General features: G+C 42.9%; 1 protein-coding gene across 2 annotated transcripts in view; it reads right to left on the bottom strand.

Moving 5' to 3' along the window:
* The window catches only part of BEND4 (BEN domain containing 4), a 31,107-nt gene extending 18,175 nt beyond the window's left edge, over positions 1 to 12,932 (bottom strand). For both annotated transcript variants that reach the window (XM_079152859.1, XM_079152860.1), the window contains exons 1-2: positions 12,338 to 12,932; positions 4,333 to 4,899 (exon numbers count right to left, since the gene is read on the bottom strand). In XM_079152859.1, coding sequence (XP_079008985.1) covers positions 4,333 to 4,899; positions 12,338 to 12,830 — 1,060 coding nt within the window. In that variant the 5' untranslated portion in view covers positions 12,831 to 12,932. The remainder of the gene's footprint in view (positions 1 to 4,332; positions 4,900 to 12,337) is intronic.
* Between the last annotated feature and the right edge of the window lie 9 nt (positions 12,933 to 12,941).

Genomic DNA, 12,941 nt, shown 5'->3' with positions numbered 1-12,941 from the left:
AACCACTATGATGTGCCATTTCAAAGTGATCACAATGGCTACTACCATAAAGTCAAAGACAATGAGTTAGCAAGGGTGTGGAGAAAAAGGAACTCCCATATGTTTCTTGTGGGACTGTAGACTGGTCAGATATTATGGAAAACAGTATACAGGTTTCTGAAGAAATTAAACAGAACTATTGTATGCCCCCAAAATTCCTCTTCTCTGCATACCCAAGGCAATGAAGCCATCACATCATAAGAGCATCCATACTGTCTACGTTCACTGCAGTTTTATTCACAATAGCCAAGAGAGAGGAACACCACACGTTTCTGCAACAGACAATGGGTAGACAAATGGTGGCATACTCAGACAATGAAATACTGTTCAGCCCTGAAAGAAAATGAGGTCTTGCCATTTTCTACAATATGGATGAGCTGGAAGACATTACGCTCAGTGAAATAAGCCAGACACACAGAGAGAAAAACACTATGTGGAATATTAAAGATGGAATATAAAAAACCATACAGATGGACTGACAGAGAAGAAAATAGTTACTGGGAACCTGGGGAGGGAGGAGAAATAGGTCAAAGGTTACAACAAAGTAGCACTTACATGTACATTAGTCTAGAGATCTAATGTACAACATGAGGATTAAAGTAATTAAATTTTCGATTCAGGATAAATGAGAGGTTCTTTATTGTTCTTGTCATAAAAACAAAAAAATGCATAACTATGTGAGATGATGGATATTAACTTCACTATAGTAATATTTTAATTATTTACATAAATCCCAATAACCTCATGTCATATAATTCATAATATATACAATACACTTTATTTTAAAAATAAAGAAATTGGGCTGGGGTTGTGGCCCAGTGGTAGGGTGCTTGCCTAACAGGTGTGAGGCAGTGGGTTCAATCCTCAGGACCACATAAGATATAAATAAATAAAGTTAAAAAAATAAATAATTTTTTAAATTTTCCCTTATGTGGCACTTAGCAAATTTCAAGTGCCAAATCTCAAATACTTTTTAATTTTTTTTTTTTTTTTGTCAATGGACCTTCATTTTTATTTATATGTGGTGCTGAGGATCAAACCCAGGGCCTCACATGCCAGGCAAGTGCTCTACCACTGAGCTACAACCCCAGCCCTCAAGGTATTTTAATTACATTTTATGATTCTAAGATGCATAGTTTTTATTTTAATATTACCAACTTCATGTTAAAAAATAACTATAATTTATGATTTGCAGTTTTTTTTTCTTTTTTAGAATATAAACACTGGTGGTCTTATACTCAATGGTGCCTTAAGACTGATAAAATATGGTGTTTTATAGCCACTCTCCTGTATATGTGCTATTTTAAAAAAAAATTATTTGTTGTTGATGAACCTTTATTTATTTGTATGTGGTGCTGAGGATTGAATCCAGTGCCTACACATGCTAGGCAAGTGCTCCACCACTGAGTCACAATCCCAGCCCTGCATATGTGCTCTCAACATCTAAAAATCTAAAAATGATTATGTAGACTACACCCTAACCTGAAACTCTCCTCTGAAAAATTCACCCACCATTTTCTTTTAAATAATCTCTTGGCACTTCATATTCGATCCAAATACCTTTTTCTCTCAATGCCTTTTTTTTGCAATACTTGGAAATGAACCCAGAGCCTCGCACATTCTAGGCACAGGCTCTACCAGGAGCGACATCCCAGCCCTTTTTATTTTATTTTGAGACAGGGATTCATCACTAAGTTGCCCAGGCTGGCCTTGAACTTTTCTGCCTCAGTCATCTGGATAGTTGGGATTACTGGCACTTACCCCACACACCTGGCTGTGATTTTTTTCTCTCAACCTATTTTCAAAAAATTTAACGTTTTAACAGACTTTGTAATTTCTACTGTGGTGATGTAATACAAGGGAAAAGCACCAAAGCCATTTCCTTGGAGTAAAAGAGTGAACTGCCTACATCTGCAACTAACTGAAATCTAAGACAGGACCTCCTAGAAGCCTCTGGTTTTCAGGTAACTGATCATCAGTAACTATACTGAATGTTCCCAAATAATACATAACACTAGCCTCTTGGGGAGTGCTAGAAACATGCCTCTCCCCAGCCTGTTTTTGGTGAGGTCTCAAGACTTTCCTCTTCCCATTTTATAGCTGCCTAAGTAAAATCATTTTTTTATTGTAGACTGATAAGCTCATTTCTCTTAACTTACTTCAAGAACTGCTCCCAGGTATGAAGGTTCTACTATTAGGGGGGTGGGGTGCAGGGAGAAGCAGCAGGGAACTCTGCCTTCCAGAGTGCTGTTTGGAGCTGCTGAACAGCACTCCTCTGTGGAGGGGCAGAGTTGAGACCTGAAAAGCTCCTGGACTCTGCTTGCAGCATGTGCTCCCACTTTGTTCCCAACCCTCTGGTAACCACTGAGTGCTGCCTTCTCTTTCATAAACATAATCCCATCTGGTTGTAAGTGATCGCCCAATAGGTAGATTCTACTAAATGTAAGTTTCAAGTCCATCCATGGAAATGTACTGGTCTCTAGGACAATAGGGCCTACTGTGTCCACTGGGAGGCAAGGACATTGCCTACAGAAAATCCCTCCAAGTTATAGAGGGGTGTTACTGCTCAACAAAATACTCCTTTAGCATGTGCAAAACCAGCCTCTTACTGCACTTTTCTTCAAATGGGTCTCTAAAAATAATAGTTTTTTTTTCCCCCCTAAAAATGCATAGCTGATAAAGTGAACAGCTCTTCAGAAGCTGGGCTCCTTTGCTTGTGGTTCTGATGGCTAGTGTCAGTTTCTGGAACAGGGTGATCCCCAGGACACTAATTTCTCCTCCAGTGAAAGAGGAGTGGGGACAGATCTGAAAATATTCCACTGAGTTAAACGCTTAGTGAGCGGACCACGATTCACAGGGCTCCAGGGCTGAGCTGTAGAATCCCAGGTGCATTTCTCCCTGATCTGGGGAAATGAGCAGTGCTCTGGTTCTGGGTCTACCTAGTGTTCTCCTGCAGCCAGTACTTTTCTGGCTTGGGAAAATGGCACTTCTTCTGCATCTAATTCCAGAGCTCAAAGGCAAAAAGAAAACAAATATACTTCACCTGGAGCTTCTCCTCCCCAAGACTACAGCATTTAATCTAATTCCAAAATGTTCTAAACCAAATCTCAGCTCCATTTGGGGAATTCTTTTAAATGAAAGAGTGCAAAGATGAATTTCTAATTTAGCAATTCTAAACATTCATTTCTGCTTTTGCTTCCTAGGTGTTCTAATAAACAAGTAGAAACTTTTTTCATTTCCTTATTTCTAGATCAGCTAACAACTGAGTGATGTGAAAATACTAAGTTAAATGAAGAATACAACTTGGGTTTACAAGCATGTGTCAGACATCAAACTTTAAAATTTATTATGTATGCTTTATTTTGACCATAATACATTAGTATACTAGTTCATGTATGTAATTAGCCAACAAATATGTAGATTGGTAAGTACATACTCCAAAATTTATCATCCATGGGCTGCATGATTAAAAGTTTGAAGACTACTGTTCTGCTAATGATCTCAATGTCTTTTATAAGTCCCAGACACAGCAGAACTCAAGGATAGATGTAAAATCAGTGCTTTTCCAAAAAGTGGAAACAACAACTTGGTAACCTGGAAAAGGTCTCTCCATAAGACAATTTTACTACTCTGAAAAGCTAGTCTTTCAAAGAAGCAGGAGATGGCCAGCATTTAGTTGGGGCACAAACAGTTTAGGGTCAGCTTAATTACTGCTCTACCTTTGACCTGTCAATTTACAGTTTCCTATTAACTTTAAGGGGGAGTCTGCATTCCAAAAGAGACTATGCCTGCTGAAACTTAAGTAAGCGAAAGTAATGGAACAGAAGAGACCATTTTCATTTGTTCAGTACTACTCCAGTCCACCTCTGAAAGGATCGTTTTATTGTCATTTCTAGCAATGACAAAAACAGGACCACAGCAACAGGACCACTTATTTGAAAGAAACTCAGGCTCACAGCCCTTGATCTACCTCAATGTCAAGGAATCATGTCTAGGAATTATTTTCACACTGATAAGGACGCCTTTCGTGAGGACCCTGGTCTTTAGGTCAATACCCAAGAACATTAGCAGAAACAAAGACAAGTAGTCTAATGACTCATCCTGAAATTTCTGTTTGGCACTGGGCAGGCTAGGGACCCCTTGTACATGCCTATCTTCCCAATTTTTCTATGTTGCTGGCCAAAAAATCTTAACAATTACACACACACACACACACACATATGCATACAGACAGTGGAGACAACCAAAAGGAATAAGAGTTGCAGTTGTCCTGCATGTAATGTGGCAGCATACCTGGGATGCTCTCTAATTTCCTTCTGAGTTCTTCATTTTCTTGTTGCAGTGAAATAACCTCCTGTTCCAGCTCTTGGCATCGAGGACAGTAGCCTTCTTCCTCCTCCTCCTCTTCCTCCTCTGGGAGTGTAGAAGATGAAGGGTGACCATGGGATTCGGAGGTTGCTGGGGAGGTCCAGCCACCTAACGTATGCACAGGAGAGGCGGAGAGAGGATCCACATCGGCCAGGTGGCTATACTCACTAATCGATGAGGTGTTTGGAGTTGGAAAACTCCCCGAGAGCAGGTAATTTTGGAGGGAGTCAGTGAAAACTCTCAAAAAGGCAGAAGTCTGTTGCTTCCTTTGCATATATTGCATCTCTACGTCTACATTGTCTGAAGTCTGACTGTGGACCCCTTTCCCAATGTGACACTGTTCCTGTCTTTCATTATAACTAGAGCCTTCCTGCTTTACACAAGAAATCATAGATTGAGAATGGTTGGAGTCCAGAAGTTTTCCTCCACAATTTAAGAGGCTAAGAACTCGACTGCACTGCTGGGCGAAGGCATCCAAAATCATACGACTCTCTGAAATGAAATAAAAAGATATGTCAGTGACCAACAGCTAAAGACAACGAACAAACAAAAGTCCTCAATTTTAACACTTAAACACATTAAAATATGTATTTCTATTCTGTCATAAACCAGCTGACACAGTGAATCCACTGTCTTGTTAACAGGACAAGCATATTTCTGTTGTTCTGTGATTGGCAGGTGGCTGATGACTCACAGCAGTCCTTTACTCTAAGAAACGGCTGGCCTACGATTCTGAGCACTGTACAGAGATTTCTCTCTCTCTGACATTAACTGGCCTGTACAGTTCTGCACTCACACCTTCAGCTTCATTAATATCCTTACTCTAATGAATGGAGCTAGCCACTGCAGACTCAATTCCTCATTGATAGGAGGGCTTAAAGCAATCATTACTTCTATTTCTGGAGTGCCCTCATGCCCTTGCTATTAATCAGCTGATACAATCCCTGCCGAGAGTATGTAGCTCCCAGATGCAAACTGAAGAAAGATAAGTCCTTTTGAAGAGCTCACTAGAAATCTAAGGTAAAATAAAGAGTAGGTCTATAGGCAAAGAATGAGCACAAAACAAAACTGCATGTGTCTCAACTTCTGTATGCAGTATATCTTCTCTAAATTTACCTGCTAATTTGATATCTTGTCAAGGTCAGTATTTAGGCTGACCAAGATTTGTATCTCTGAAAATCAGCAGTGCCTCTTGTCAGAGCCATTTCTATTAAATTGTCCCATCTCCCGAAACGGCTTAAGGCATGGGTGCTAGGTAGCCCACATACATGAACTCTAAAGTGTATTAACTGTCAAGCAGTGAAAAGCAAAAAACAAACTGAAACCAATCAACTCACTGCAAAAACAAAGGAAAACCCTCCCAAATCATGGTAGTGTTATTCAACATCAGCCTAAGGTTCTTGAAAATTCATCCTAAAGGAAAAGGTCACAAGTAAGGTTCTCTTCCCATTACTACCTAGAACGAGTGATTATAAACCCAGAGGACAGGAACATTTTCCAGAGTTTGCACAGTGGAATGAAGATGCCTCTTATTCTTCTCCTTACCCAGGATGATGGCAGCAAGGGCAGTACTAGAGAATTTAGATGCCAGTAACGCTTGTTTATAAAAGAAACAGCTACTTGTTCCTGGCTATTTGATATCTCTGAAAATGGTGACTATTCCTTTTTCTTCCCTTGGACAGGGGAACCTTCAAAATTAAAAATAGTGAGATACTTAGGGCTTCTACGAGCAACAAGACAGAAGAGTTGCAGTAAGAAAACCTCTAGAAAACCCAGGGTATGTGACCAATGAAATTATACTTCAAGAGACCTCTGTGCAGGACCCAGTGCCCCTCTGGGTTTTTCCCTTAGCATTCTTTCGCAAAGTTAGCTAAGGTATGGGGGGAGCGGGGCAGAGGACTGTAAGTGCCCTATTCCAACTATTTAGTGTGTACCAAAATCCCACAACACAGTGACTGGCACACAGGAAGTATCCCTCACATACCCCACCATCTGTACAATTCTACCATTCCAGAATCCTTTGGAAAAGTTCCAAGCCAGAAACCAGAGACCAGATGCTTTCTGTTCAGAAGGGGATAACACGCTGTACCGGGGTGGGAGGGTCGGTTCAGTGCCTCAAGAAACACGGACTGAATACATGGTAGTATTCTGGTAAACATGCAGAGGACCTCAGTTTTCATATCATTTTCAGATTTACTTGGCTGGGGTGGGGGGTGGCAAGACCACGTATGGCAGGCTGAACATCCACGGGACTTTACTTCTTGGGACAACACTTTCTTATTCTTAGGAACAGTACTACCCCTGGACCTACGCAGGAGGATGCCTGCCTTGTCCCTCCTCCTCCAGCCAGTGTTCTCCCTGTTGCAAGGTTCAAGATAAAGAATTTCCTACTCTAACTGCTTGGAAGCCCTGTGCCCCTAGTCATCTACCTACAGAGGGACACCCTGTGCCCTCAGCCATCTACCTACAGAGGGACGGCAGCCAGAGCTTGAATGCATGGACGGGGGCATCCGTGTGGGTATATGAGGTACTTCCGAGTGCAAGATGAAGCTGGGAGTGGGAAGAATTGGTCATGGTTGGTTGAAAATCCTGAAGTCAAACCTGGTCATTACGAAGGTGTTTGGACAGGTGAAGAGAACATATTTTACTTAGCCTCTGATTCAAGCTTTTTAATCAATACATGATACAAGGGCCTGCTTTAGACTTTTGTCCTGAGTCACACAGATACTTTGATGCCATTTCTTTACAATGACCTAAACCAAAAAAACAAGAGTAAACAGCTGATCCACACAAGTGGGGAGGTTTAAGATGGTTTCACTCTTATTTTTTTACTTCCTAGTTTTTATTCTTTTATTAGTAAAATCAAAGGATGATATTGATTGAGAATGTTGAATTCTAGCCCAAGAGCAGTTTTCATTCGTTTTAATCCTATAATCCCATTCTAGACTTGAGTTGTATTTACTGTTTGCATTTTAATCAGCATAGTCCCAATTGATCTACAGCCTATACACCTTTAACAGAACCTTGATGAAAGGGACAAATACCCAAGGAAAGGCTAAAATAGAACTGCCTAGAAAGAGCTGCTCGATTATATTTGTTCCATGTCCTAGAGAACACTCAGGAGTTTTAATCATATTGATGAATCACATTACAGCATAGATTTTAAGGGGGAAAAATCTGACTTAGGGACAAGCGTGATTTGTTTTCTTAATTGAAGGATAAACTCATAACATGCTGAGAAAAAATCATTATGTAATATACTACATTATGAAGATAATCTATTAAAGTGCACTCAGAATATCAGAATAGCTACAATCATAAAATAGTTCTTGCCTGCAGTTTTTAAAATGCTTCATTCTGAATCTGTTCTTAGAATTGAAACATACAAAAATAGCAATCATACATCCTTAAAGTTGAATTTTCCCCGTTTAGTACCTTGAAATATTTGAATACTACTTTATATTTTAACATTGATACATGAAAAGGGTATGATGAAAAATATTACATTACACTTGGTGGGGGAAAATAGCAACTCTTTCTGCTTAATACATACTGCAGTCAGCAATACCTTAGCTTTCCAGACAGAATATAATTAGAAATCCAAGGACTGTGCACAACACATTATCACTAAGAAATAGAAAAAGTTTTGTTTTCATTTGAACACAATCGAATTGTTACTGATCCATGGTTCTTAATTGAGCAAAGTGTGAATATTTATTTTAAAATTTTTCCCCTAGTCACAGAATGCTCCACATAGAAGAGATAACAGTGAAGTACAAAGTCAACAGTTTACAAAGGGTTATAAAATTGTCTATCCCTAACTTCCCTAAAATTAAGCAGCATGAAATGTTAATAAATCACAATCACAAAGCACGGTAAAATGACCACTTCTAATTTATTTTGCTTTATTGTGCAGCCTGTTGGGAGATAATATCATGCTGCAAATTGTGCCTAGTCTGATTCTAAAATCTAAACCCATGATTATTTTTTTAATTAAAAAATTCATTTCGTGAAATTTTTCTGCATTTAAGTGGTTTAATCCATCCTAAATCTGATAAGTGACTAAGAAGAGGGATGGGAAGTAGGCAATCAGAGTCTCTCTACTTCACAAACGTCCTTCTTTGTAAGGAAAGCCTTGAATGGAATGTGCCCATCACTGCAGGTCCCCAAGAGAATTCTGCTTCTGTGAAGGAGATCACAGTACTCAAGATTAGTGGTAACCTTTTGATTTTAGCCCAGCGAAGGGTGAAATATATTAATATTAAAAATGCAGAAGCAGAAATGTTTTGTGACCTACTACCACGTATCCACTATATTGTATCTACCAAAAGAATTTCTAACTAGTTCAAAATAGATGATTTCCATAAAACATTAACTTCTTTTTAAGGTAGGACATCATGGCACAAAAAATAGCAGAAACGAAAGCCTTGGAAGCATCATCCTTGTCTTAAGTCAATGAATGATGTCTTTTAAAAAAAATGCCATCCAATTTTTTTTCATAATGGCAAAACATCAACACAGCAAAACAGGATGCAATTTTTCTAAATAAATAAATCAATGATGTGTCAAAAATTAACAGATGAGTTAATATACCCGGTGCTATCAAAACCAGATGGTGCTTCCTAATATTCATCCTGCTCAGTCAATCCCTGAATATTTTCTGGACCATCGGTATATAAAATAGGATGCTGCTATTTGTGATGGCAAACAAAAGCAATCATGCCTGCCAAGCACATACTATAACAGGCAGCATTTCAGCTCTGCTAGACAGAAAGTAATTAGAATGCTTTTAATGTCCAAAAGAATGATGCTGATAGGCTGCCACAGATGTGTAGATTTATGAATATTTATATGGTGGTTTATAGCTGACACTTTTATCAGTTGAAGAAGATAAAATATCTGCCTGACTCAAAAGCTTGACAGTCAGGTTAATAAAATCTCATTAAAGAGAATGACCTATGCAATTATATAGGATTTATTGTAATTCATTTTTGATTGTACTCTGCTTAAAGATGCAATTTCCCATTTCCTGATGCCAAATTTAGGCTGCATATCAAGATCTACGTGGATTTTAACTCTAAGCCTCCCACAGAGGAAAAATGTGCTTTTAAAACCATGGTGTATTACCCCTTTTAAGGAAAATTATACACTTCACATGATTTTATAAGAATAGTGAAAAATTCTTTTTTTTAACCACATATTTCTTGTTTTAATGATTTGTGGCTTTGAATAGCACACAAGATTCACTTCAATCCTTTCATCTTTTCACAGCATTTGCCCTGGATGGTCAGTTATGCCTCTTTTCTCCTAGACTCACTTTATATCACATTGATGTTTTGACAATTTTCAGTTTACCAGGTGGCCTAAGACACTGCAAATACACTTTAGTGAGGGTGCAACAGGCAAAGCACCACCCTACCCCATGTATTTAAATGGCTGTGGAGTGCACATGAGCTCATTGGTTCAAAGTGGAACCATTAGTTCCTCAAAGAACCAATCAGCTCTTCTGCTGGCTGTCCCTCTGATGGTCAGTGGCATCACTGTGCCTGTTGAGAGATGGCTTTGTCCATCAATGATTAATACTATGACCACAATCCATGATGTCCAGTCCAATGGCTTTTTTTCCTCTCCTTTTTATGCCCAGACCATTTCATACTGCATGGAAGAAACCTACCATTTACTTACTTCCTTCCAACAAGCATTAGGCATCCAGTCCTCTGTGCTATCAACCTTACTTCTGTTTTAAAAACTTTTTTTTAAATGCCTTGAGAATAAAAGGCAGTATGGGAAATTAGAGGGTACCCCCCCCCCCAAAAAAAAAAAAAAAAAACCTCTCACACCTTTAGATTCAGTGATGTTTATTTCTACCTGGGGACAGAGAAAATGAATGCAGTAAATGGACACTCAAACACTGAAAACACAATCACTTCAAGATGAGAAGGGGGAACTACAAACAAAACAAAATCGTCACATGAAGAAAGGACACCAAGAGGAACTTCCAGAGCAGGAGAGTTCATGGAAAGGACTGCAAGTGACTGCTGAAGGAAAAAAAAAGAAAAACATAATACAGGAAATGTGGTAGGAAAAACCAAATTTACACAAAGAATGGAAATGGCAATGAGAGGGTGTCGATTTATAGTGTATTAAGGGAATTAGAAGATCGGAAGATAGCAAAGTCTGAAAGGAGAAAGTAAGGGAAGATAAAATAGACTGAACCAGGCAGATAAAAGGGAAAACCTCAGTGGACATGGTGGAACCAAGGTTATGCAAAGGAGTATGCAAAACATAGAATATGAGGGAAGGACCCAAACTGCTGGAAACATGAAATATAAAGCAAGCTGAGCAGGGGAATAAATGTGGGCAAGGACAAGAGATAGTTTACAAGAATAACACCCCAAACTCAGAGAAAGAACATGAACCTAATAAAGGAGAAAACACAAGACAAAATGGGGAAATGGAAGCAGGCAAGCAGTCTAACGACGAGTTATAAACACACAACACTGGACCAAGAGCAACTAAAGACAAAAATACACAAAAAAACCCACAAACAATAAGGAAGCCCACAAAGAATCCCACTCAAACCATCAAACATCTCCACATCAGTGAGGGTTGTGACAGAACAAGTCTTCACGATAACCTGTAATTAGATTTTGTCTCTCAAAACCAATCCTTCATGTGTCAAAATATTGACAAAACAGCAGAACACTTAGCACAAGCATCTATAACTCATTTAGAGACAAAACACTTCTATTTTCATTAGGGAAAAAAAAAAAAGGGACAAATCCACTGAAATGCACAATTGGGGCGGGGGGCAGGTGTGTCTAAAGTGTCATAAAAGGCCTGAGCAGGAACTTTTAAGTTCCGACGAGCCCATAAGCGTGGCTGCGCGTCTTTAGGGAACAGTGGGTGCCCTTGGGTGCAGGCCCCAGGCCGGGCCTCTCCACCGGCGCGTGTCCCTCCCAGCAGCCGAGCAGCACGCGAGCTTTCCGCGTGGGTAGCATGTAGACTCCCGATTAATCAAAGGGGACTCAGACCCTGGGAAGGGTGCTAAGGAATTTCTGCAGGGCTGCAGCCCAGATGCTCCTGACGTTAAAGCTGACTGTCCCATGGGAGGGAGTAGCGACAAGGTAGGGGATGACGACCGAGCAGCCGGGACCGGCGTGCCCGCAGCTGGGGAGAAGGGCGAGAACACCCCCCACCGCCCCCAAACACCTAAATCCACGGGAGGAACGAACTCCAGGACCACCGCGAGGCTGAAGCAGAGGAACAAGGTGTCTCCGGCCACGGCTGGGACGACGGGGTGGATGGGGGAAGACCCGCAGAGACAGCGCGCGCAGAAGCACGAGCGCACAGGGGGGAAAAATCAAGAAAAAAAGAAACAGCCCGAGAAACAGCCGGAGGGGACCGCGACAGGGGCGGAGGGCACCAAAGAGATGGAGAGAGAGAAGACGAGAAGCAAAGAAAAACCAGAGAGAAGGAAAAACAAATGGAGACGGGAGGGAGTGAAAAGAGAACAAGTGGAAGGGTAAAGTAAAGACGCGGAGGATAAAGAGAGGGCGCCTCGGCGGAGCCACCTGAACGGCCCGACTGTCCCCAAGCGGTCGCTGCTGTTACCCCACGACTTCTGGCTCTCACCCCCGTCCCCGACAGAGACGCCAAGCCACCTGTTAAGTGCGCGCGCCGTCGCAAGCCCGGGACGCGGCGCCGCTGGGGAATCTTCCAGAAGTTGCCGCCCGAGAGTGGGGCGCGCGGGAGGCCTCCGGGGGACGTTCGGACGCTCCCCGGTCTCCCCCGTCGGGTGTGCAAGAGACTCCCCGGCCGCACACAGGTGGGGCGCGCGGGAGGGCATCGGCGGCCCCCCGCTTCTCCTGCCCGGCTCCCCCCCTCCCCGACCGTGGCGGGAAGGAAAGTTGCGCCCAAGAGTTGGTACCTGCGCTGAGCTCCAGGCTGGCGCCGTCGCTACCCGCGCTGCTGCTGCCCGCGGCCGCTGCCGGGCCGGGGCCGTACCTGACGACGGCGGCGAAGGACGACGACGACGAGGCGGCGGGGGCCGCGGGCGGCGCCGGAGTCCTCAGGTGGCCCTGGGACGCGGCGGGCGTGCAGGACGGCGACGACGAGGAGGCGGCGGCGGCGGCGGCCCGGCCGGGCCCGGGGGGGTAGGAACTCTGCGCCTGGAACTGCTGCTGCGGCGGCGGCGGCGGCTCGCTGCTGCTGATGGAGACGGCGGCGTGCGGCGCGAAGGGCGGCGGGGGAGGCGGGGGCGGCCGCACGTGCGGGAGCTCCACCAGGGTGGGTCTGTCGTAGCGCTTGGCCAGCGCCGGTCTCTTGCTGGGGAACGTCTTGAGGACGCTGTAGGGGCTGCGCTGCTTGTAGATTTTGGGGACGCTGGGCCCCTCCTCCGCCGGCTGCATCTCCTCCTCCATTCCGCGCCTCAGGGCCGGTCCCCCGTCGCACGTCCCCTCCCCGCCCGGCGCCGGGCTCCGAGGGTGCCTCCGCCGCCAGCCAGCCGGCTCTGCCCCTGTGCGCGCGTGTGG

The sequence above is a fragment of the Sciurus vulgaris genome (assembly GCF_902686455.1).
Source record: "Sciurus vulgaris genome assembly, chromosome: 9".
NCBI lineage: Eukaryota > Metazoa > Chordata > Mammalia > Rodentia > Sciuridae > Sciurus > Sciurus vulgaris.
This window is presented reverse-complemented; position numbering and strand designations above follow the sequence as displayed.